At 33.0% G+C, this 26,821-nt stretch overlaps 3 protein-coding genes and 1 long non-coding RNA gene across 23 annotated transcripts; 3 read left to right on the top strand and 1 right to left on the bottom strand.

Annotated features, from left to right (window-relative positions):
* The first annotated feature begins 277 nt into the window (after positions 1–277).
* LOC103494046 (uncharacterized) lies at positions 278–3,272 on the top strand. 3 transcript variants are annotated; one of them, XM_008455057.3, is made up of 3 exons: positions 278–484; positions 1,224–2,494; positions 2,647–3,272. In XM_008455057.3, exons 2-3 carry the CDS (start codon positions 1,299–1,301, stop codon positions 2,858–2,860), a joined length of 1,410 nt encoding a protein of 469 aa, XP_008453279.1. In that variant the 5' UTR covers positions 278–484; positions 1,224–1,298; the 3' UTR covers positions 2,861–3,272. The 3 variants fall into 3 exon arrangements, with proteins under 3 accessions (XP_008453279.1, XP_050937027.1, XP_050937026.1); XM_051081070.1 differs by having other exon boundaries at positions 279–484; positions 1,355–2,494; XM_051081069.1 differs by having other exon boundaries at positions 279–484; positions 1,310–2,494.
* Positions 3,273–5,146: 1,874 nt separating this feature from the next.
* Positions 5,147–9,198, top strand: LOC103494045 (replication protein A 70 kDa DNA-binding subunit B). Its single transcript, XM_008455056.3, has 11 exons — positions 5,147–5,512; positions 6,277–6,423; positions 6,549–6,764; positions 6,877–7,054; positions 7,164–7,434; positions 7,530–7,632; positions 7,718–7,842; positions 7,929–8,007; positions 8,088–8,232; positions 8,345–8,626; positions 8,728–9,198. The coding sequence occupies exons 1-11, from the start codon at positions 5,385–5,387 to the stop codon at positions 8,923–8,925; spliced, it is 1,872 nt and encodes a 623-aa protein (XP_008453278.1). The 5' UTR covers positions 5,147–5,384; the 3' UTR covers positions 8,926–9,198.
* A 1,281-nt stretch (positions 9,199–10,479) lies between these two features.
* LOC103494049 (nuclear transport factor 2) lies at positions 10,480–16,430 on the bottom strand. 2 transcript variants are annotated; one of them, XM_008455060.3, is made up of 9 exons: positions 16,263–16,430; positions 15,389–15,577; positions 14,244–14,547; positions 13,925–14,160; positions 13,656–13,833; positions 13,345–13,466; positions 13,193–13,255; positions 11,189–11,252; positions 10,480–11,032 (listed from the first exon to the last, which is right to left on the bottom strand). In XM_008455060.3, the coding sequence occupies exons 2-9, from the start codon at positions 15,575–15,577 to the stop codon at positions 10,770–10,772; spliced, it is 1,419 nt and encodes a 472-aa protein (XP_008453282.1). In that variant the 5' UTR covers positions 16,263–16,430; the 3' UTR covers positions 10,480–10,769. The 2 variants fall into 2 exon arrangements, with proteins under 2 accessions (XP_008453282.1, XP_050937025.1); XM_051081068.1 differs by lacking the exon at positions 16,263–16,430 and adding an exon at positions 15,665–15,703.
* A 3,568-nt stretch (positions 16,431–19,998) lies between these two features.
* On the top strand, positions 19,999–22,995 carry LOC103494050 (uncharacterized). 17 transcript variants are annotated; one of them, XR_007818830.1, is made up of 7 exons: positions 19,999–20,184; positions 21,257–21,418; positions 21,513–21,594; positions 21,684–21,768; positions 21,882–22,033; positions 22,466–22,585; positions 22,671–22,995. It is a non-coding gene; the product is annotated as an uncharacterized LOC103494050 (long non-coding RNA). The 17 variants fall into 17 exon arrangements; XR_007818833.1 differs by having other exon boundaries at positions 21,684–21,792; XR_007818832.1 differs by having other exon boundaries at positions 19,999–20,202; positions 21,684–21,792.
* Positions 22,996–26,821: the final 3,826 nt, after the last annotated feature.

Raw genomic sequence — 26,821 nt, 5'->3', positions numbered from 1 at the left:
AAATATAGTAATGAAAGTTGATATAAGAAGAAAATTGGTAAAATTAAAATAACGATAGGGGAGAAAACATTTTAAAGTTTATCTGAATTATAATAAAAGGATTGTTCAAAAAACGAATAATAATAAACGGTTAGAAAAAAGGCGCCAAGGTGAGGCGAAGTTAGTTAATAAGAAGAGAAAGAAAAGGCTGAAACAATGGGACGCCTCATAACTTCCTTCACCACTCTTCATTTTTTCCAATTTTCAGCTTTCTACTCTCTCTTTCCTAAATTCTCTCTCTTCCTCTCCGTTTCATCCTTTCGTTTCTCATCTCCAATTTGATTCACTCAGATTCTTTCCTATCAATCATTAATGCTTTTTCCCCATTCCCAATTCGGGACTGCTGTTTTTCTGGCCGTCGGAGGCCTTTCGCTTTTCATTTCTCCGGCTGCCAGTCTCTATGAACTTTTCATCTTCCACTACCTGGGATTCTGATATCTTCGACGTAAGTATGTTTTCATTTAATATATTGTGTTTTTCTTTTGAATGTGTGATCAAGAATTCGTGGATTATTTTATTTCCGGGGATTTTTTGGTTATTAGGAGGGACATAGGCGATGAAATTGTGGATAGAAGTTTGTTATGTATGTAGCTAGGAATCGTTGTCGAAACTAAGGGGAATTTTAATTCGTGATTTCTTTAATCTTGGAAGAAATGGTAGGTAGATTGTTGTTATGTATATAACAATCAAGCAATTGGCGTTGAAATTAAGGGGATGTTGGAATGTGATGTCTGAATTGCATTGTTTCGAGAGTTTGATAGATAGATAGCAATTGTCGTTGAATTGACTTGCATTGACTCTATTATGAAATGTGATTTTCGAATTGCATAGTTTCAAGAATTTGGGGTTATAGATATTAGGTATGGTCTGTTCGTCATAGACAGAACACTGGTTGGGACAACTATTATTTCTGCACAAGTTGGGAGATGGGAGAAGAAACTTTTAGGTATCTCATATTTTCCATCTTTTTTTTTTTTTTTTTTGTTAGAGACAATGTGATTGATTAATTGTTCACTTGACGAAATGTAGATCGTGAAGTTATACACTTCTTGTTTACGTAGACTATGTTCTTATGGAGTGACCGGAAGTAAGAACCTAGAACTAGTCACAAACATGATCAAAAGCTGTAAAGGACTTAGATGTCTTGATATGTTTATCCCAATTAATGTTCTTGCATATTACAGGCGGTAATCTTTAGACTACGTCTGACTAAAAAACTAAATAGTGGTGCCTGAAAAAGCAATTCAGATATCTTATCTATGGAATCTAGGCAAAAGATCGAGGACATTGAATCAATAACACATTCTATCAGCAGTACAGGCGGAGTTGATCTTTCTATTTCGAGCAATAAATTAGCCTCTTCTTCATCCTCAGCATCTGATTCATCCTCTGAAAGCTCCTTTGAATTGATTGTAACCGGGCTCGACGGTTCCATTGGTGTTACAAGCGATTCTTTAGAAAAGGACGAGTTGCACGCTGTAGGCTCGGACTCTGAATTTGTGTTTATTAGCAGTGATGATGTTGGAACTCATTCTCCAATGGCTGATCCTCCTTGTACAGCCAAGATACCAAGTCAGTCATTGTCACGGTCGTCGTCGTCCGCATCTGAATCTTCCCTGCACGGTCATGTGATTGAACTCCCGAAGCCTGAAAAGTACGAAGATACCAATGGTATGGAGCCGGATTTGAAAAAAACACCATCAGGTCTTGAACATGGTGAAACCAATAATGTTGAAAGTAGGAAAAGTATACAAACTTGTTCTTCCACCTCGTCTTCCTCATCGTCCGAATCTGAATCTAAACCTGAACTTCAAAAGGGTGGAGATGTTGCTGATAATTTATTGTCGAAAAATCCTAGCTCTCCAAGCGTGGAAAAGGACAACAGGTTGGTTACAGATTTCAGTGACGACGATGTTCCCGTCAGCAATGAACAATCAGCAGCAACTCCTACCCATAGGGTAGACTCAAGCTCGGGCAGCGAGACACCTACTCAATATCCTCCAACTCAAATGATGGATAGAGTTGATGATCCTACTTCTCCTGCATATAGAATTCCATCTCGCGTCTTTTCAAGAACTAAATCTACAGCGCCCATGGAATGGAGTGTTGCTTCAAATGAATCATTGTTCAGCATTCAGATGGGGAACATGAGTTTTACTAGAGAACAGTTGTGTTGGCTAGGAAAATCAGGCGAGCTATGTAGGCCTGGTGAATCCACAATCGACATGTCCCAACATTTGGCTATGAAAACTTCTGATTGTGGATTGAAGAGCAAAAGTCCAAATGGTGATCTAGCAGCAACTGAAGCACGAGCTGCAGAAACAATGAGGGAGGTTATTCGAGAAAACTCCGAGAACCAACGAAAGGAGAGTTCAACACTAACAGAGTCGTCGTCTCAATCGGCCAGCATTTCTCATCAGTCAGAAGGAAGCACAAAATCTTTCCAATTTCCAATGTAAGCCACTAAATTTTCAAATCTTTATCAAATAAAACTACAATTAATCTCCAAAACTAATTGGTTTAGTTAACTAAAATCTTAGAATATAATGTCACCTTCAACACATTTAGTTCAACAAACATATGAATGTTTTCCGGTGGAAATTGAAGATTGACAGGAGAAGGAGGAAAAAGCATTTCATTGAAGGGAGGCGACCCGGAGAAGGCGAAACAAGAGGGGAAACCAGAATCACCAGAAGCACCTTCAAATCCACAAACCCCAAAAGAAACAACAAAATCAGACGAATCGCCAAAAGCAACTACAAATAACACGGGGCAAAAGAGATGGTTTTCTTGCTTTTCTTGCTGCCCGTTCTGTAGTTAAGAAGTGTACAGGTTCATCAACGATGCCCCTCATTTCTTATGCTAACTAGGATAATCCCAACAGGATAGTTTGCACAGTTTAATTAGTTCTGTTAACAACACGAGTTTTGTTTTATTAGGCACAGTTTTTTTTTTCTCAGTTCATGGTAACTGGCTAAACGACCTTTGGACTCTGAATCGATCTTATACACATTATTTTGTGTGATATTGACAATTTTTTGGTGAAGAAATTACTGATCTGATGAGATTAAAAAGACAGAAAAGATAAATAAAATGGTTCAAAGGAAGTTTGAAACTTTTCTCATTTTCTTTGATGTGATGAAACATGAGAATCAGTACCCCCATTTGTATTGTTTGATCGTAATTAATTGATGCCTATATTGTTTTTCGTTTTGAACACTTTGGGGAGAGAATTAGTATTCTTCTTCTTTAAGTTTTGCATTTTGATTGTACACAGTAGAACCAATTTTTGTTTGTACCTTAGTTCGTAGAAAGTTGTAATTTAAATTTGGTCCTATAGAATTTAGTAAAGGTTTTTTGTTTTTCTTATCAAACCCAAAATTAGGAATCGAATCATAAATTTCTTCAAGTCACAACAACATACTTTGTAGTTTAATATGGTTTGTTTTACTTTGCATGTGTATATATCATGGTGTTGCTCGTTCTCTTCCTAAAAACGTTTATTTCTCACTGCCAAGTTTATCATTTAAAGTTAAAACTAATGTCAACTATATGAAAATTTAGGATAATTTTTAGACATTGTTCTTTAGTAAGGATAATTGTTTTGAGGAGTTAATTTTAAAGAGTATAAATAAATTGAGATAGAATCCATAAGTGTAATACTTATTCAAATATTTGATCAGAGGGTTAAATTTTAAATTAATGCAATATAAAAAGTTTGAGATTTAAATAAATGAAATTGAAAGTTTAGAGTAACAAATTCAAAAGTGAAACAATTACTTTTTTTAAAAAAAAAATTGAGTCAATGGATTAACTAGGCCCGGTCGATAAAGACCCATTAGATATTTTTATAAATAAAGGAGTTATCTTGTTGAAATTGAAAATTTTTTATCCCTGTCTTCAAAATTAAAATCTAGTTAGTTCCAAATTATATTAAAAAAAGAAAAAGAAATAAAAATTTTAACATTGAACTTTTGGATTGACTATATTCAAACTTTATTTCAAATTTAAATCAAACTCATATACTAAATTCATAATTTGGTTAATTTGATAGGTTTAATCGAGCAAAATAAAAGCTCATATTTGGACTTTAAATTTATTTTTTTAGAGATTCACCCACAAGGCATAAATTTGGGCAAACAATAAATTTTGAAATCGATCCTAAATTGTCATTTCCTAAAATAATTGCAATTATGAGATTTACTAAAAAATGGGCATGTGTCAAATTAAAATTAAAAACATAAATAGACCAATTTTGATAATGTCACATATATTTATTACAAATTAATTATTTTGATTAAATTAAATATTATTAACTTAAACTAAAATTCATTTGGACAAAATTAAACTTATATTTTTGGTCCAAACGTTAAATATGATCCAAACCTATATGGTTGACTAATCCACTAAGCCCAAGTTCATGAAAGCCCACAAGAGTTAGAGGATTACCTAACTCCTAAGATCAACTGCGCTCGAATATTAAAGCTCATTCGAAAATAGCTTTAACTTCAAAATATCATCGCTCTGTTTCCTCAAATAAAGCGTAAACATCTAACCGAAAGAGAATCAGATGATCAAAATATAGACATCAAACCACATCACATTATATCAAATCAACATAAATACAACATTAACACAAGTTCAAATTCATAAATCAAATTTATTCGAAAATCTCGTGTGAACAACAATTCCATCGATTCCTATTATTTTTAAAATACGACGGATTTGAGATTTGAATCATAAAATTTATTCTCGTTCTAGACTTTATTTATATAACCAATGAAAGAAAAAAAAATCGAACATTCAACCTAGAAAATTATAATCGATCTATGATAAGAACGACCCGTCCTACGTACGTTTCTTCTTACGTTAGAGTGCATTCCTTTACTTTTGATTTTATATGTTTATAAGAAATAAAGTCATTACTCATATTAACACCAAATAATTTAAAAATCCAAAAAACCGCCTCAAGGCCAGGCGGCGGCGGGAGGGGTAATTTCGGAAAACAAAAAATAGAAAAGGGCAAAATCGTAACTTAACATACTGAGCCGCGAAAACCGATTCAAGCCCCGCCAAAAATTCGGAAAGTTTAGGCAAAAAGTAAAAATCTGAACAAAAACCATTTTGCCGCGAAAACGACGAACCATTTTCTCCGTTTCGAAGATCCCAAAACCAAATTTCCCGCTTGAATCATCAAATACAAAGCCCTCAAATCCCTTTCTTCTTCCCCTTCATTCTTCATATCTTCTTCTCCATTCACTCGCCGGAGCCCTCTCTCTCTCTCTCTCATTCTCTCAGTTCTCACTTACTTTTTTCTTTCACACACTCTACTCTACTCTCGTTGAATGGCGAGCGCACCAACTGCTGGCGGAATATCAAAGATTTTGTCAAATCCATCACCGGACTCCCCCACCGATGTCCCGGACGTTGTGGTTCAGGTCATTGATCTCAAGGCGACGGGAAATCGCTACATGTGAGTTTTCGTTCACTAATAACTCTGATTGGTACTCTGTTTTCGTGTATATTTGCTTGAGCAATGTGTGAGATTTGCTTCTGGTTTTGACCTAAGTTTGATGAAGTTCTTATTTAGACGATTCGAAGTTGAAAGTATGGTTTGGATCTTAGTGTTTGTGTTGTTTGTTGTATATTCTGTTTATGGTTTTGATTTTGCAGCTTAGGGTATGTGAGTTTTCTTTCGCTCGGAATTATGATTTGTACTTTGTTGTCATGTATGTTTTGCTCACATTGCGTGAGATTCATTTTTGGTTCTGACCTAAGTTTGGTGAAGTTCTTATTTAGATGATTGAAAGTTGAAAGTATGGTTTAGATCTTAGTGATTGTGTTGTTTGTAATATAGAGTATTTATGGCTTTGAATTTGCAGCCTAGGTCATGTGAGTTTTTTCTTTCACTAAGAACTCTGATTAGCACTCTTTTGTTATGCATGTTTGCTCGCACTGTGTGAGGTTCGCTTTTGGCTCTGACCTAAGTTTGGAAGCTCTTATTTGCATGTTAAAAGTTGAAACTATGGTTTAGATCTTAGCAAATGTGTTGTTTGTGATATATGGTGTTCATGGTTTTAAATTTGCAACCTGGCGCCTGTACTGACTGGCCTGCAATATGATTTTTTTTGTTTGAAATAATTGACGATTTAAAGATGGGCGAGGTTTCTGTTGTTTTAAATGAAAATTCAAGGCTATACTAATGGTTTCTCTAATTTCTATTTGCTTCACATTCAGGTTTACTGCTAGCGATGGCGACATGAAGCTTAAAGCCATTCTTCCATCAAATCTGACTTCTGACGTCATTTCTGGAAACATTCAAAATTTGGGGCTTATTCGCATTCTTGACTACTCTCTCAATGATATTCCGAACAAGTCAGACAAGTGAGTATAATCAATCAAAATTTGTAAAATAAACTTGTGTTAGATATCTGGTACCAGGAAAAGTTTTTCGAGTTATTTTTCTTTTGGTTCACTTTTGTAATAAGTGATACTTTTCTTAATATCAGGTATTTAATAGTGGCAAAATGTGTGGTGGTTTCTCCTGCTTTAGAAAAGGAGGTAAAAACTGAGGTTAAGAAAGAGGAAGCGGGCATTGTTTTGAAACCGAAGGTAGAGCTCGACGATAAGAGCAAATTTAACAATGGATCTGGTATTCTTCTGAAACCAAAGCAAGAATTGGTTGCCAAATCAGCTGCTCAGATTGTACACGAGCAGCGTATGAAGTGAGTATGCTATATTTGAAAGAAGATTTATTGGACTTTGTTATCAAGTTCCCAGAGTTTTTGTGTGCAATTACTAATATATATTTAAATGCTTCTGTTTTTCAATGGGCAGTATGGCACCAGCTGCCCGGATGTCCATGACAAGGCGAGTTCAGCCCCTTGTCTACTTAAACCCTTACCTGGGAGATTGGACCATCAAAGTTCGTGTTACTGATAAAGGAAACCTGCGTACATACAAGAATGCTCAAGGAGAAGGTTGTGTTTTCAATGTAGTGTTGACAGATGAAGATGTAAGCTAACTGCTGATTTGTTGAAGTATTGGTATTTTTTACTGAAACAATAACATTTTCTAGTCCCATGTTGATATCCATGGGAACTAACTTGGCTCTTCTGGTTCAGGGTACACAAATACAGGCAACAATGTTCAATGATGCTGCAAGGAAGTTCTATGAGAAGTTTTCCCTCGGCAAAGTCTATTATGTTTCCAGGGGAACTTTGAAAGTTGCCAATAAGAAATTTAAGACTGTTCAAAATGATTATGAAATGACTTTGAATGTGAATTCTCAAGTAGACGAGGTCAGCAGTGAAGCTGCTTTTGTTCCTGAAACAAAATATAATTTTGTCAAGATTGATATGTTAGGTCCTCACGTGAATGGAAGAGATCTTGTTGGTAAGAATCCAATCGCAGTCTAAATAATTTATCCTCGCATGATTTTATTTTAATCTTTCACTTAGAAGGTTCACATGTACTTTTTCAACTGCCAGATGTAATTGGAGTTGTTCAAAATGTTTCTTCTACAATGAGCATTCGAAGGAAAATCAACAATGAGACAGCTCCAAAACGTGATGTAACCATTGCTGATGAAACGTGAGTAGATGTCATTTATTGATGAAAATGAAAATTGTTGTCTATTTAATTAATTCATATTAACGTTGTGAGTATCAAATCGCAGGAAGAAGACAGTTGTGATATCTTTGTGGAATGATCTTGCCACCACTGTAGGGCAGGAGTTGCTTGACATTGCCGACCAATCTCCCATAATTGCAGTGAAATATCTTAGAGTTGGAGACTTTCAAGGTACTACTAACATTGAAGTGAGAAGTCATGTCTTCTGTGGAGAGGTGCCTACATTGACTTAACTTATTATTTGCTTCCACTTTCAGGTGTATCTTTGTCGACAATAAGCAGGAGCTCAATTACAATTAACCCTGACATAAAGGAAGCACATGATTTGAGATCATGGTAAGGCTACAAAGCACAAATGGTGTTAGTACCGTAACATTATTAAGTGTAGTTGTAATCATTGTATTATATGCGTACAGGTATGACGCTGAAGGTAAAGCCGTATCCATGTCTTCTGTAAGCTCCGGCATGAGCCCATCAACTAAGAGCGGTTCTAGGTCCATGTACTCTGACCGGGTTTCCTTATCTCATATAAACCAAAACAAATCTTTGGGAGAAGAAAAGGTAACATATCTTCAAAATAAAGATAGTGAACTTTCTATATAGAACAAAACTAGTATATGCATGGTTTAAGAATTCTATGCCAAAAAATAACATGAAGTTATTGTCTCCACAGCCAATGTTCTTCAGCATTAGAGCATATGTCAGCTTTATCAAACCTGATCAAACAATGTGGTATCGTGCTTGCAAAACATGCAACAAGAAGGTAACTGAAGCCATCGGATCTGGCTATTGGTGCGACAATTGCCAGAAAAACGATGAAGAATGCAGTTTAAGGTACATAATGGTTGTGAGAGTGTCTGATGCAAGTGGTGAAGTTTGGGTCTCTACATTCAACGAAGAAGCAGAGAGAATCATTGGATGCTCTGCTGATGAACTTGATCAGCTCAAATCGCAGGTAAACAAACCATACAACAGAACAACTTTGTTGAAAACTAGAAAGAAAGAAAAAAAAAAAAAACAGGTTGGTTGATCCATACATCATGTTTTTAATTTCAGATTGGTGAGGAGAATTCATATCAACTTAAACTCAAAGAAGCCACATGGGTTCCCCACTTATTTCGAGTCAGCGTTTCACAGAACGAATACAACAATGAGAAGAGACAAAGGATCACCGTCAGGTCAGTTGCTCCAGTCGATTTTGCTGCTGAGTCCAGATTTTTGCTAGAAGAGATAGCAAAAATGAAAGCTTCGTAAAAAGAGTTTATGGCAAATCCATGACTATCTTAATTAACTTTAGGGCTTTAGTAGGAAATGTAAATTAAAGTATCAATTTAACAGCCTTTTCTTTTTGGTAGTAGAGACCTTGGGGAATGTTTTATTTACCTTATCGTGTTCTTTTGCTTATACTACAGCTTTTGTTTAACTTCTTATGGTGTATATGGATGCTTCAAATGCAAGAGCTTAGTGAATAGAAAGTTAAAGTTCATTCACTATAAATATCATTTAACAAAGGGCAGGTTTTGATAATATTTCTTTTAATATGCACAAATGGTTTAGGATTGATTGTTGGATTTGCAATTACCTTTAAAAATAATGGTTGGTAATTGTGAGTGATTTTTATTGATAAAGTTCAAATCTCTATTTATATGAGATTCACTTGATGAGAGATACAATTTCTCTTGTTTTATTATAGAGCATGAATAAATTGGTTTGGTGTTGTCATGAGTAGCTTGGTTTTTCATGTTAATAAGATTCTCTTCAAGGAATATTACGTTACAAATATAGAGATTAAGACTTGTGATTGATACAAGGGAGAAGGGGATCTCAAGTAGTATATTTATCGCAAGTCCATGCCAATATTCCAATAGGGTGGGGAAAATATGTGAAGTATTTATAAGAATAAATTATGCCCTACTGCAATTTCTACAATGTATACTTTCAAACAGTGAAAGGGAAATTATCTAAGGTTTAAAAAATGCTTGAAAGATGACTTTTTATTTACATCAATCGTGTGAAAGTAGTAGCCATTTCATTCCAGAATGTGTGAAAGCTTATCTTATCGACCTCATGAAGTCTTGTTTCTTCCACTTGCTTTTGGCTTCTCTTCATCTATCTTCTTTCTTTGTCATATAAATTCATTTTCCATTTGAATTTTGGCACTTCTCCTCTCTTGAGTCTCACTCTCACTTCTTCCTTTTACTCCAACAAAAATCCTTAATTTAAAAAAATAGTGCAAATCATGAGCGAGAAACCAAGATAAGTTGAATTTCATTTGTGCAGCTATCCTCAATTCTTACCCAACTCAAGTTCCAAAGAACAATTTGGAGAATTAGTTTGGTAACAATTATTCAACTCTTGCATGAACAAAATCAAACAATTGCCAAAGAAGACCCATTAATCATATAATTTGATTTCTTTCACCTGTATTACTACTAATAAATCACATGTACGGAAAGAAAAGGCAGCCAAGCCAAGTTCAACTTAAAACTATTTTTCATAACCATTATACAACACAGATATCTAAACCTATAGGTATCACAACATTAAACACTAATTTCAAGTACTTCACATTTGGTAACACTGAATTTAGGATAAATCAAAAGAACATAGAGATGGTCAAAATAGCGAGAGAGAAAAACCAACACCAAAACGAGCCAAGAAGAGAATTTCATCTTCACTAGAGAATCAATTAACAAGAGAGGTGGAGATAGAGAGATTACCCCAAAATAATAGTAATAACAATATAGCAAAAAGATCTTGCGTCAAAACAGCTTTTAACGTCGTACAGCTTTATGAAGCGTTAAGGGGTAAAAAAAAAAATATATATAAATCAAAAGCTATCTTTTCTCACATAAAAATGTAAAAATGACTAATAATTGGTGAAGGGAATGTACCTTCAGTTTCTTCTACCGCATTTTTAATTATCCTACCATTTCCCCAACCAAACCCCAAACAGCCCACATTCAAAAGTGGCTAAAATTCCAAAAATTAACAAAAAGAGAGAGAGAGAAGAAAAAAGAAAAAGGAGGTGGTAGAGCTCATTCTCAATTTTACTGTCAAAAAAATTGTCAACGTATCTCTTCTTCCTTTTCAACTGTTCAGCCAGAAACGGCAGTGCGGTTTGCTCCACCCTGACGACCTCCTCCCCTTCCACCTCCGTTTTGGTTAGCTCGCTGATAGCCTCCTTCCCCATTGCGTCCAGTTGAACCCCGAGGTCGTCCGGAGAACTCTCCCTGGTTTCTGAATTCATTTCTACCGTAGCCACCTCTCCCACCACCATAATTTCCTCTTGCCCTGAAACTGTCGTTGCGGAAACCACCTCCTCTTCCGGTAGAGAATCTCCCTCTGCCACTTCCGCTAACTGAACAAGATCAATTAATTGACACAATCAGCTCTTGTATCAACATGTTAAGGAATTCAAAAGTTCCTCCACTTGTAAAACTCCTATGCATAGGAGTTTATAGTAGCCAGCAAATTCTTAGCCTATCATCAAGTAATATGTAAAATGCCAGCTCACCTCGAGTAGTAGTCTTCTTCTCCTCGACAACAGCTTGACGATCACCAATTGTTACCGGTGAAGCCTGATTTTATTGAATTAAAAACTAATCAATACAGCAATTTCAAATCCCATGACTAAATAGTATTATCAAATGAAAAGGGAAACAAAAAAACATTTAAGTAGGCAAACAATCATTCTCATTACTAACCATACAAAGAATTAACGAACACAAACAATAAACTGAAAAACCTAATGGTTAACAATAGTAGTCCAGTGAAATGTACTTGAGCACGATTCCAGAACAACAAAGGGCGCTTTTTTCTTTAAGAAAACATGAAGCAGTAGATGTAAACATCACTGCCTCTACCAAATTTGTTCTCCAACTTCAAAATTTTAAATTATTGTCTCTAGCCATAGCCCTACAACATCTGGGCAAGAAAAGAACCCGAGAATTCCATCATAAACGAGCAACTAAGAGTAAGCTTGAATTGGAACTAAATCCTGATTAAATCAAAAGTATTTCACAACTATCTAGTTCCCACCCCTAGTTATAATAATAAACCCTATTATTTCATGCCAAATTTTTTTTGAAAAGCCAGGTAGACACTTTCTCCAAGGCTGGAACAAAGCCAGCTCACAAATATAAATAAGATGGGAACAACAGCGGCTCCACAGCTTACTGTTCTCATCCCAAATACGATTCTATAGACGACACAAACTTCTAGTTTATTTCCATTACTTTTCAGCTGAATTGCATGAAATGTATTAGGATTATAAGGAACTCGTACAAAACAGGATACACTATCAAAGGAACGCCAGTAGAAATCTTTTTCAGTGAAGCATTCAACTAAAACTATAAACCACAAATTGAAAACATCGTAGATACTACGCTAGAAAAGAAAAAACCACACAAAATGTTGATCTTGTAAAAGGAAGGATATAAATGGAATTTATACAAATATCAATAGAATGTATAAAAGACATCACAAGGTGATGAGAAAAACGAAAAAGGTCTTCACGGAATTAATGTTATGGAAAACTCCTTTGTACTTGATGAACATGCAAATACTAGGCACCAGAGACACATAAGATGGTCAAGGGAAAACAACAATGAAATGGGACGGAGGAAGCATAGTATGAGCAAATAGATCATCCAATACTCTAGAATGACATAGTGGAAGCAAGGAGGGATAGCAAAGAAACAAGCAAGGTCACATGTAATGAGAACTATTTTTGCAAGAAGCTAAAGGAAACTATGGACTTACCCTTTTGAAGGAGTGAGGCATAAGCCTCAATTTTAATTGAAAACGCAAGACATATTACTAACATAACAGTTAAAGATGTGTCAACATTGCATCACTCAAAGGATCATCCCATCTTACAATTTTTTTCATTCAATGTTTTTAAAGCCAAAGTAGTAAAAGCAGCAATAGTTCAAATTGCACAACCAAAACCATTATACAATCCAAGGAAACAGAAAACATTATGTTATTCAAGAATGAAAGAAAACATTGTACCACTGGAGAAAATTAACACTATTCTTCTTATCTTTGCACAAGGCAAAGCCAACGTGTTAGACTCAAGCCTCTAATGGTTCAAAGAATGTGCAAGGCTCAAGTCTAAAGTTTAGAGTCATGCCTAACACATTGAGAGTAACAAGAATCTGTGGAGTAAACACCCTCAAAGAATACTTAATGATACAAGCATAAACTCCTAAAGGCCAAAGGTACGATACTACTGATTCAATGCCATCCCAAGATAGTGATTTACCCAGGAAAAATAGATCAGTTTAATCCCACATCCAATTCCCAACTAAGAAGAAGTTCCATCCAATTTTCCCAATCAAATAAAACTATAATCATACAATATGATCTGTAATATAATCTAAATAAACAAGATGTGCTAAACAACCCATAGCAAACAATATGCTTCATCAACAGGCATAGAGAAGGATGTTCGATGAGCTACATATAAAAAACAATTTCAAGACTGCAATAGAAAGGTTAAGGTGCACTAGATTACCTCAAGTGCACCATGCACAGAGCTCAATTGCTCAAACTCAACAAATCCAAAACAGAATCCTTGCTGCAGGAACAAGAAAGAAAATGTTAATATGATAAAGAAAACATAAATCAGGTTGGAATAAAATAAAAGAAATTCTAGAAGGAGAGGACCTTATTACTCCTAACTTGGATACCATCACGCTTAATTGGTCCAAATTTCTTGAACTCTTCCTCAAGTTGGTCAACTGTGGCGTCAAATGGCAAGTTCCTTACGTATATGGAGTGACCTTCGGCTGAAATGAATATTATCAAAATATTACATTTCAAAATAAATGTAAGTATGCCACCATGACACATGAAAAATAACAACCTAAGCGCTGTTAAAATTGTTTCCCTAATCTAGACTAGTTTTGCAGTACATATATAAATGACTTACTAAATTTGAGTGCTAAAGAAATGTAAATATCAATGAACACACATACCTTCCTCATGAAGGTTACTACTTTCAGGAAGATTGTCACCATTTGCTGCAGAAACATCGGGAACTGGGGCAGGTTTAACCAGGCCAATTGACTGATGGTCAGGATTTGCAGGTGGTGGTGCTCTTACAGTAGTAGTTGGGACATAAACAGGGCCAGATACTGTCTTTGGCACCTTAACCTGAGCATAATCGAGTCAGCTGAGTAAATGTCTGAAAAAAGTTTCGCATAAAAATTTCAAACATGCAAAAAACAAAAAGGAAATAACTCACAATTGATGCATACGACTTCTTTGGAGCATCTTCTTGAGCAACAGGGGCTGCATCTACTGCTGTCACAACCACTTCATGCTCGCTTGGATGTGGAACTTCAACAACCACCTCCTCTTCAATCACCGATCCTTCATCATTACTGGAAGGATCACACACTTCAGGAACATTGTTCATATCTTCCTCTTCCAGTGCCGTTGGAGGTTCCACAGTGAGATGGTTAGGAACATGAGATGGTTCTGTAAAAAGAGCAGAAATCTATCTCACAATCCTACAATAAGGAATATATCAAAGTAAATAGCACCAGGAAAGAAGTACAGACCAGGTTCTGGGGTTGATGTCACCGTTACGGTATTGTCTTTGATGGCATCACCTGAAGAAGAGTTGCTTCGAATAGATTCAGTCTCTTCAACATATCTTAACACATCATTTAAGACATAATAGCCTTTGTCCTGCGGAGCAAGAAAAAATGTTTGGGAAAATTTTCTTCTCAAGTTGTCCTTCCCAGTTAGGCATCCCGTAACCAAGACAATCACTCCTTTCTCATGAGAGTCCTGAGCATCAGCAGTTATTATTTCTGCTGTATAATCTCCATAATTCAAGGATATGATCTTGTCATTTATTGCCTGTCACAAACACAAATTGAACTTAATTTCTAAACAAGCACAACTGAAACTAGAATACTCCAGACCACTAAAATAAAAAATGTTAATCAATCAATTATGATAAAATTCTCCAGACCAAGGAATTTTTGGTCTTCAATCGATTCAGATTGATGGGAGAAGTTCAGCAAGGAAATAGTGAAAATACATGGTTCGACCTCAAATTTCAATTAACCATGAGCATCAATACTCACAAACAACTCTACTGCACCAAAAACAATTCGAAATCACAACTACAATTACTATAGGACCAATTGTCAAAAACTTAAAATTGGGATGCATAATATTTTATTTCTTATTTGATTAAGGCTCTTTTATCCATCCGTGGATATTTCATTAAATCAATGAACTGGTGTCTTGTAAAGAAAACATAATTAACACCCTAATGAGTATCACAACCATTCTAAAACTATGCTGCAAAGGTTACCTGATTGCTACTATAGATAGATCAGATTTGTTGTAGGAAGTACTAATACAGTAGCAAATACATTTACAATGGCCCATGTTTATCCAACCCTGTGATCATGTTTAAGCACTTGCACAATCCAATATTTCATCCATTTCCAATTTCAAAACCACATACTCCAATAACAAGAGTTCATAAATGATTCACTCAGGTACCAAAAATTCTGAATGCATAATCAAGCAAAGGTTCGCGCAGAAACTAAACTGCATGAACACCGAATTGGTACCACTTTCATATGAATCCCACACTTCAAAAAAAAAATACAAATTAATTGAAGGTTGGTTAACTTCTCTTCGAACATAGACTGAGTAGCAATATCATGAATATACTAAAGTTTACCTGCATGCTTGTCACTGTTGTCATCACTCCATTACTATCCGGGCGGCTTAGCAAACTTGTATCCTGATAGAACCGATGCACCAATTGGGGAGAATGATGAAGGATGTGATAGTACTGCCCAACAAACGCATTCCCAACAACTTGAGCACTGGGAGTAGGGGAAGAACTGGCTTCCTGTGTTGCCGCCATCTACAAGATATTTAACAACATTACTATAAGCATAGTTCAACCAAATGTAATATAACTAATACCAAATACCAAAGATTCACCCATAACCTTAAATTGCAGGTTGAACAAACATGTAACCTGTAACCTAAATCCTTAAAAAAATTAAACAGTAAATTACTTCGCTAAATAAAAAACCCAACACAAAGTAAAAGTAGAAGTCCTAACCAGCAACATTTAGGTATCACTCAAAGCCACACTTCTCTAGCGTTTTATATGTTAAATGAACTGAAGAATCAAGTAAAACCTCGAATAAAATAAAACAAAATCAATCAGTAAACATGCACACAGACAACACTCGGATTCTAAACAACACTTGCGATGGCAGTATACATGCACTAGTACGACGATACGAGTGAGAATTAGAGAGTTAAGAGGAATCAAGCTAAGAAAATCATCGAATAACAATAATGGGTAGCAAATGGCAAACAAAAGAGAGCGCTAAGCCCTAAACGTAAAAAAAGGTAACAAAAATGAAAACCCACAAAACCCTAATACAGATCAACCGTATGAAAAATAGTAAGAATAGGATTGAGTGAAAATCAAGAAAACAAAATCGATGGATCATTGAAGAAAACATAATATAACAGATCAAGTTGGGGAAAGAGGGAAGATTGAAGAAAGGAAGAAGGAGAAGAAAAGGAAGTACCTGCTTGAAGGGCAGAGAATCGAGCTTTGGAGAGAGATCTGAGCGCTAAGAAAACAAGTAGAGAGAATACGAAACAGAGAGCAAAGATTCTGAGCGGCTTTATAGAATTAGGGTTTTTGAAGGAAATAAATGGGTAATCCAAATATACAAATACAATCCCCCTTCCCTTTCAACAATTAGACTTCCCTTTTTGTTTATCATTGTATTTATTTTTTAAATAATAATTGTTCCCATTTATTTATTTATTTATATATTAAAAAGTATAGTAGAGAAACTTTAATATATTCTATACCAAATATAAATCAATATTTGGAACATTTTTAAATATAAAAATAAATTAAAATATTTATAAAATATAACAAAAAAACATATATATATATATATATATAACGTATAGAATCTAAAATTTTGTTGTATTTTATAAATACTTTTAATCTTATCGAGTCTCTAATTTGATACGAAAATAGAGTTAAATTATGTTTTTTAATATATGAATGTATTTTTTTTAGAAACATTAATAGTAAATTTTATATATTAATATAGGGTGTAAGCAACTTTTTAATTGGTTTTATAGAAACAATCATTTTATAATCTAATAACTTTAGTTTTTCCATTTATTAAAGCTAAAGTAAAAAAAAAAAACGCAAACATTTCATTTTTAATGGTACATTTAAATAAATCAAACAACAATAATAATAATTCTTACCCATCAAATATAGACTCTTTCAATACCAATACAAAATTTAATTGATTTTAATGGAATTGATAGTTAAAAAATGGGAATTATTTTTATTTGGAGCCGATTCAAGAAAGGGCATTCCCGACTCTCCAAATCGAGGATGAGGTGGAGAATGTCCCATTGGCCCGGCCCGACTCGACTCTTTTGTCGACCTTAGTTTTGCAACATTTAAAAAGTTAGTACAAAAATATACTTAGTAAGGGACTTAGTACTAATCCCGTTGTTAACTTTCTACCTATAAATATACCCCTAAACTGGCACATTCTCAAACCTACGCAATTTGTGATCCCGTAGAAACATCTGTAGTCTTTGGTGAACATAAAGTAACACCTTAGATAAACTGTTTTTAGTACGCTAAAAAAAACACTAAGACAATCGAGTTGTGAGTGTCTTCATATACATATCATCTCATATCGAATTGGTGACCCCGTTGGACTACACAGTCATAAAAAGATAGTGATGTCGAGGGATAACCATGTGGGTATGACTCTAATAGATAAAGTTAACTGCACACTCTATCCATAACATGTAGCATTCTTAATCATGAGATTAATATTTTATGCATTAATATTAACATCATGGTATGAATATTAATCATGATTATAGTTACACTTTTACCCTTTAACTTCAAAATAAAAAACAAAGACTTCAAATCATCTAAAATTAGAAATTGAACCCTTAAACCTCATAAACGTTAACTTCTACATGTATTATATTTTTTAGGTCTTTTACCAATTAATCTAGAAGCTTAAAATAAAAACAAATTCAATACAATAAAAGGTTGCACAAAAAGAAAAATGCCGAAGTCTACGATGTCCCAAGTCTTTTTATAGTCTCTCGTTGATATGAATTATCGCTCATGACTTTGTTCTTTCTCGTTCATAATGTTTACAATATTATTGGTATGTTATTTCATTTAAAAAAAAATAAATTTATTGATAAATAAATATTTTAAATTCAAATGACCTTTAATTGACATATAATATATACTATCAACCTTAAGGTTAAAAGTACCTGTAAACTACAAAAGATCCGAGTATTCATTGTACGTCCTTGCAAAAATATAAAAAGACCTAATAATTATATTATTATTATTTTTATCTGGCACAAATCTTATTTATAGTATGATCTCGTTGAAAACTAACGGAAAAAAATTACAAGGACTCAATGTTGAGCTGAGTTGATAATATTATAAGATATATGCGAGTTAATTGTCGTGCTAATAAATCTATTTGATTGTTGATGAACTAAACGGAAGGTGAAGTTTTTTTTATATATCAATTCCAATCGCAAACATTCCCAAAAGAATTGTTGGGTAACTAAATTATTTGTTTTTTTAATCAAACTCATGTCCTTGTAAAAAATAGAAATCATAATCAAATTCAATAAAAATTTGAGTTTCCAAAATCTTTTAAAATTTGTATTCATATAGTTTTTTCTTCTTAATCATTCTATTGAATTTTTATTTTATAAATTTATGTAAAAAATTATTTTAAATAATAAAATTGTGAAAAATATGTACAAATATAAAATTATATATCTATATCGTCGATAAAATTTTATTAATATCTATAAGTAATGGATATGAAATTTCACTATGTTTTATAAATATATTATATTTAATTCCTCTTTGTATATTGCAAATTTCATTGTTTTTATTAAATTTATAGTCTTTTTTTAAATAATGTATTTTTTTAAAAATGTATTTTTTAAAAATAATGTCAAAAATAGGATAGAAGACAAACTATTGAAAAAAAAAGGTAATTTTGTCCAAATCATGTAGCGTACACGACTTTGCGTGGGTGGGGTGTTTATTTTTAAAGATATTTAATATATATTATATTTAATATTATATATATATATATATATATATATATATATATATATATATATATATATATATATATATATATATATATATATTGTGCGACGATTGAATATGTGCGAGGAGGAGGACGGGGTAGGGTGGAGGACGACAGCGATGGATGAGGAGAAGGTGATGGGGTAGGGTGGATTTTCGCCCAACTCCGCCGTCGTTCCTGTCTCCGCAGGCCACGACCACATGCTGTCTTTTCAAAGAAAGAAAGTGGGGTCTATGCATTGAAGTCGTGGACCCCATCCACGACTTCCAAGCAAATTAATGTATCAGGTACACAATTTCGACAAAATTACTCTATTTTTTTCAATAATTTATCTTCTATCCTATTTTTGATATTGTTTTTAAAAAATACATTATTTAAAAAAAAATCTTAAATTTATCCCATGCCTCTAAATTGATTTCTTTTCTTTCTTTAAAAGTTTCTATATCTCTATTTTCCTTCTCCATTAAGCTTTTATTCCTCCCCATGTAATTTTCTGTCTATTTTTTTTTTCAATATCAAACATAATATTTCTTTCATAATATGACAACTCTAAAAACAAACATTGATTATTGAAAAATACTTATAATGAAATTTAGACCATCCTTACAATTATGAAATCAAATACATTATCATCCATACCACTTATCGCTTTTACAAAATTAACTGCAATTAAACAATCTAGTTCATAAATTTTAACCTCAAACACGATATTAGGTCATTAAAAACTATTTTTGGTTTTTACCATACAAATTCACTTTTAAAAATGTAGAACTAAACATTATAATCTTTTCATTTTTATTTTTATCAAATCACTATTTTTTCAAGCACTCGTTAATAATCATTTTTGTTAAAAACACTCGAATTATCGTAAAAATAAAACATTTAAACCAAAACATCGAAACTTGAACCAAGAGATTATGTTCAAGATATTTATTGTAAAAGTGTTTAATAGTTAAGAGTTTCACGATGAGACACTCGTAAAATTACATCACATTTGAAAGTTTAAAGTTAAAATTGCAATAATACAAAATGAATGAAATTAAATGTCTAATCTAAGGAGAGTGAAAGGTTTTTCTTTTCAAACTTTTATTTCTAAATAAAAGTTTGCATTAATTAGTCAAAGGTCAAAGGTTAAGGTCAAAGTCAAAGCTTCGGTTAAGTCTCCCTCAGTCCCCTTATCTCATCCTCCTCCCCGAAGGGTTGCCTATGAATCAATCAAGAAGCCATGGAAGATTACAGGACCTTGCTGGAAATTACGGCCCATTTCACTTATGCTCTAATACGGCGGCGCCGAGTTCATGGCGGTATCCCGGTAGAGAAGGTATCGGAAGCATCGGAGGTGGAATTTTCATTGTCCTTAACAAATAGCGCTTCTTGTTGTATGCTTTTGATTGTTTTTGTCTTTGTAGTGTAAAGTAGTAGGAATTGATTCAACATCTTTTTACGTTTGTTTGTTTCTGTGTGTTTGAATTATGTTCTAGGATGAACCAGTACAATCCCTCTCTAAACCAATCGGAATTTAGGGCAGTTATCTAAGAGATTTATACCCTTTTTTTCCAGCCCACAGATTTTATATCATTTAGGTACTCTGTGTATGTTTGTTTCTGTAGTTTTTCTTTTGTTGTGTAGGTTTATAGGAATTGTTTTTCCTTCTGCTTCTTTTAAATCTAGTGGCATGTATCTTCTCAAAATGGAGATTTAGCTATTAGTACTTTTGTTAATAACTATTACTTTGTCAGTCATAGACAAAGAATGTATGCTTTACTTAACATGGGAACAAACATTTAGTTTTTCTTATCACAGCATTAATCAGTTATGGTGTTGGAACGGTCAAGCTTGAATTGAAAATGTAGTTTTTTTTTTAATTATATGGACTGCAGATTGAACCAACCATGTCATCTGGTTGGTTCCTTGGTGGTTTGCTAATTCCTGCCCATGCTTATTGTTTTGTTGCTTGCATGTTTATGGTTTCCTATTGCTTGAAATTTACCTGGTTTGAATTAAATCTCTTTGTTTATGTGTTGTCAATCATAGCTTGGGAACTTAATCTTAAGCTCCCACATGACTTCGGACCAGAATAATTTGGATCATACTTGTATTTTCTGAACATGTGATTAATCATTTTAATTTCGTTTCACTGAATAAACTATGTCTTTCTATTTAGCTCGTACATTTATAGCTTGGAGCTGGGGCTCATGGGTGATTGATTTAATCGTTTTTATCATTTACTTGCGAGTTCTATTTTTGCTACAAGAAAAATTACGTTTGCAATATTGATTCTCTATGCTTCACAGGAAATCTTGTTTGAGATTTGGTTTCATTGATTAGCACCTTGCATTAGAACCATGGGTCCATGGTTATTATATTTCTTGACCATGAAGCTCTCCTTGCAGTCAGTATGCTTTCTCATTACTTGAGAGCTCAGTTAAGAAATACGTCATTCCAGTCGATCCTAATTCTTGAGCAAGGAAAAAATGTGCAAGATTAGAGAGTTACTCATTCGTACTGCAAAGACAATTATTTAGAAGTTGGATTTTTAGTTCACCTGGTCGAAGGTATTTTAAACAACTATGAGATACTAAACCAAAATAATTAATTAGATATGGCACCATTCTGTGAAGAATTGATATGTCTTTCTGTTGTTAACAGATATTGATACTATCAAAGTCAGTTCCACTTTGCCTGCATAATTTGTTTCAACAAAAGGCAGCCTAACAATGTTATTGACTTGGTGTGTTTTTATAGCCTTTTAAGTAAATGTATGTTTCTTTTATCCGTTGAAGTTTCGTTTCTCAATGATGTACCACTTTTTGTTATTAGGTATGCAAAGTAGTAAAAAGATCAACCTTCTTCACTGGTTCACTTATTGTTCTCCTGCTTTGTCTTTTGTTTGGCCGCACTTGAGGTAGAATTAATATATATGATCGAGGTGTGCAAATGTAAAAGTTATCATCACATTTTGTATATCTGATTCCCTCTTTTTAATGACTGTGTTTACTTAAATTCCTAATATAACAGGACAGCAAGAAACCATGGGTGGCATGCGGTTTGCTCTGCCGAGGCACCAGATTAGATTAACTTAACCTCCCTCGTCGGATGCCTAGAAAGAGATCCGAATGAATGCACGAGGAAATCACCCTAATGCCAGAGCATTTGTCAACTGCTTGAATGTACATTGGAAACCAAACAAAATTTTTCATACTTTTTTAATAGCATAATGAGATGTTTGGAAGCGATTTTTAAATGGTTAAAATCATTTTGCATTTTAAAATAACTTGAAAAATGCTTTTAATATCAAAATCAATTTTATAGTATGAAAAATGCTTTCTATTGAATTGATTTTGAGTAATTAAAAATGCGTTTCAAAGTAAATTTAAATAGGAAAAAGGAGATTTTAGCCATTTCAAAAACACTTCCAAGTAGCTGAGGATAATTGATTTGAACTCATAACTTGTAGATCCTCCTCAGCTTCTGACTGTTGGGCTAATCTTTGATGGTTTATGCTTGTCTATTTTGAATTTATTGACCTCTCACTTATTTCTTTTCTGCATCTCTAAATCTGTGCTAAAAGAGTCATAATTGTTGTATCTTAACCGGAACAGATTTTAGTTTCCTGAAAAGCAAAAAAGAGAAAAGGGAGAAGATCACCGCAGAAATAATCAGAATTAAAGGAAGTTTCTGTCTACCAACATTGATAGCCATTACTTTCAATCATACGAATGGTAAGTGTGAACTCTACGATTGACCTTGATGCAAACTTTACGTCTGATCTTGACATGATTTATTAATTTGATGGCTCATCTTCAGTTCAATCATTTGAGAGAACAAAAGAAGTTTGCTTGGTTGAGAGGATTCAAAGGCCTGGGTTGATGCCAAATATTACATTCCTAGGAGGTTGACGTCCAACCAACCCCGGGGTCATTTAAGAGCATGACGGTACAGCTCTGGCTCCATCTCTTCCTTGTCATTGATGTAAGAGTCCGTTTTCATTGCTATCACCAGATGAGAAGGTTTGTGTGTGTGGCTGACAATGCTTTGTTTATCTTGGGCTTCAGTTTCCATCTTCTTTGTACTAAGTTATGATTCTTAGTGTTCAGTATATGGATCATCTCCCATAACAGATCATTCTTTACCTTGTTTGTTGTTCTCTTTAATATTGTTTAGAATGAAATCACCATGAATTGGCTTGAGTAATGAAAAAAAAAAGTAAAGATAAAGCAATCTATAGGATATGAGTTCAGAATCCCATATATCGAAAAGATCAACTGATTTAACACTTTTTATAAGATAGATGAACTATTTTTCTTATTTTCAATTGGTTTCGAGACGGAAGATATGCTATCTAATAGAGTGCAGAGTTCCTAAAGTCGAACAAAAAGAAATTGGGATCCAATCAAGAATAGTAAACTCGAAAGAGGTACTATTTTTGAAGGACTTGTTGAAAATATCACATGGAAAAATCAAGGAATTTCATAATCATAGATGAGACACTAAAGGTGGAATCTCATTTTATCTAATATCTAATACCAATAATCTCTTGGTCACAAAATGCGATGAATCAAGTAAGTTGTCCGTCGAGATAAGTCGAAATATACTTCAACTGAAATCTGCTATCTCTATAGTGTTTAGAAAACTGTTCTGCAAAATATTTGTATTTCAACTTTGAAGTGTGTTTTTAACACTCGCTTATTTTTACGATAGAAAATTTGATGGTGTAATTACAACTCTCATCATGTTTTTGGGATAATTTCTGCAATTTTTCCTAGAACAAATAATGTGGTATTCTTTTTTAGAAAACAATTCTTTTAATAATTAACGAATGAAAAATGTTCCTAACCTAAAATCATTTCATTAAGGCTAGGGTCTTAACTTACCATTTATATATATCCTTGAAAATGATTTTTCAACTTCAATTTTATTCAGAGCTTGTTTTGATTTGATTTTTTAAGCTTGTATAAAGTCATTTTCTTATACTCGACCTCAATCGTTTCATTGTCCAACTTGGTGTAGGTTATTATTTAAGAAAACATTAGAATTGTTTTAAAAGACGAACAATCGATCAAAAGAAAATTATAAGGAAAAAAGATAAAAAAATCAGATATGATTAAAAAAAAAACTCAACCTCGTTAGTATGAATAGTTATCAAATAACTTCATTTTCTTTTATGTTTTTACATATGTTGAAGAACTTGTTAATCTTTCCATCTCAATCTACTTTTTGCCATTACCAACGAATTCTATCTTACGACTCTATATTTCAAACACAAACCTCATAACCCAATAAATTACCTTTAGACTTATTAATTCCATTCAACCAAACATCTCCTAAAATTTGAAAACTGGGTAAAAATAGAAGGGTAAAATTGTTGACAGTAAAAAAAAGAAAGAATAATGGGACTGACCTGATATCTTCTATGGCATTGGGGTCCCTAGCTGCTTAGTTCTTAGCCCAGAAGAAACAGAAGCAAATGACTTTATTATAAATTTATAACACCCTACCTTTCTCTTTGATTATATATAATATATAGTTTTGAGATTGTCAGTTCTTATGTGTTTAATTATGGTCATAATTCATAAATGAACAGTATATATATTATATATATTGTTTGGATCAATAATTGATGACCCACTTTTAATGTCATTGCAGAAAAATTCTGACACCTACTTTTTTTTTCTTCTGCTGCCAATCATCAAGGAATGGTTTACTCAATCAAGAATTGGACCCCCTCCCCTACAATGACAGTGAAACAAAAAAACACCCAAATGATAAAATCACAATAAAAAAATATATATATTCTTTTGAATCAAAGGAACATAAGTAGAAATAACCAACCACCAAACCTCCTCATTCAAGAAGATGAAAAGAATATTATGTGAAAGAAACATACTTTTCAGATTAAGAAGTTGCAAAAAGGGAAATATGCTAAAATTGAAATAACATTAGTAAATTTGTTTGAGGGGGAACTAATAGATAAATGGAACATGGTGTTCACATTCATACCGATGCAAAAGATATCTTCAATAACAATTCGAATTTCAAACTGCGAAGACTATCTTGTTGACAACCTTGAAAACCTTCCAAAGTTAGGTCTGCTTAGCTTGAAACGTTTTTTATGTTAGGTGACTTTTTAAAAAAATTTCAAAGCACTTGTGTTAGTCGGTAGGGATAATTTTCACTTTTAAATACATTAACAAACATGATGTGTGACTTTAGTAACAAGAGAATGTCAAGATCCAGGAGATGAATTTGCCTAGATAAGTTTAATAGAACAACATTTCACATTAATTTTTTGTCCGACCTACTAACAATTGCTCTTCTCACCAATAACTTTGGATTTTACTTAAAAAGAATGAGAAAATATGTTATTGGTAAGTAAGTTTTGAGTATAGATTAAATGTTAGGTTAATTTTCAAATATAATAAAATAAACTAAAATATTTATATAACATAGCGTTAACTAGCAATGATATTGAAAGAAATTATCATCGATAGGATTTGAAAATTTGCTATATTTTGTAAGTATTTTCAACAGTTTTTTTATTTACAATAATTTCCTTAATTTTAATTTAGTTTTTAGGTTTCAAATGGTTAAATTTTTTTCTTAAATTTTGAGTTTAATTTGTATTCGATTTGTAAGTATAGATTATTATATTTTTATTGTTGAGTTTGGAATATTTTAGTTGTTATTTAGTCTTTCAATATCAATACTTTTTTGATATTCTATCCTTTTAATTTTTTTTTTACTTGTGCTTACTTATTTGACGAACCATTATGGAGTAATTTTTTCTAAAAATAATTTTAATAGTGATGAACAATTATTTACTAATTTAACAAATTTAAATTAATCTAATATACAATTAACACCAAACACTACAAGTGAAGTATTTAATATAAAATAAAGGTTAAAAAAGCATAAAATCTTGAAATCTTGAGGATCAAATTGAAATAAACTTCAGCGATGTAAGTCTTATATTTTGAAATAAATACTTAATATAAATTAAATTAAAAAATTAAAATATAATACAAAAACCAAATGTAAAATATATATTAAAATTTAAGAACCAAATTGATATTTTAAATAAAAAGAACTTTAGATCTAATGCTATGACCTTAGCATTAATTTCGTAAGTTTAATGTTCATGTAGGCTACAAGGATGGAGTGAATTAAGAACTTAGCCCCCATTTTTGTCTCTTCAAATGAGTCTAAATTAATAAATTTACATCTATTTTTAAATAGAACGTTATTTTAAATGGTAAAACTTCTGAAAATATATACAAATATAGTAAAATATCATAATTTATCCGTGATAGACCTTAATATGCTACTATCTGGACCTATCATAATACATATAAACTAGGGGTGAGCATGGTGGATCGAAAAATCGAAACGAACGATCAAAATCGAACTAACTTGGTCAAAATAGTACAATCGACAGTCGGATTTCAATTCTAGAAACTCAAAAACCGAGAGGTCGGTCGGTTGATTTGAACCGACCCATGCATTTTTTTAAATAATATATATATACACACTATATTATATAATTATAAATTTAGGTTTAAAAAGAGAAATAAACTAAACTAATGCAATTTTTAATTTTTAAAATTGTCTATCAAATAAAATTTTGCTCAAACCATAAACCATATAATATTTGTAAAAGGAAATTCAAAAGTCAAAGAAAAAATAAAATTGAATCTATATATTTCACATTTCAAAAAACAAAAAGAAAAAGAAAAGAAAAAAATGAAAAAAAAGGAAGAAAAGAAAAAAAGAAAGGGAGAAAAAGAAAAGAAAGTAAGAAACATAGGAGGAAGAAGAAGAACCGACCGACCGACCGTTAAACCGATCGGTTTTGTTCGAAGCAGAGATTGAAGTTGGTTTTGCAATATATGTAGCGATTTGTGGTCGGTTTGGTCGAAAAACTGACCCCGACCGCCCGCTGCTGACCTATAATATAGATA

This window comes from Cucumis melo, chromosome 2, assembly GCF_025177605.1.
Source record: "Cucumis melo cultivar AY chromosome 2, USDA_Cmelo_AY_1.0, whole genome shotgun sequence".
Classification (NCBI taxonomy): Eukaryota; Viridiplantae; Streptophyta; class Magnoliopsida; order Cucurbitales; family Cucurbitaceae; genus Cucumis; species Cucumis melo.
This window is presented reverse-complemented; position numbering and strand designations above follow the sequence as displayed.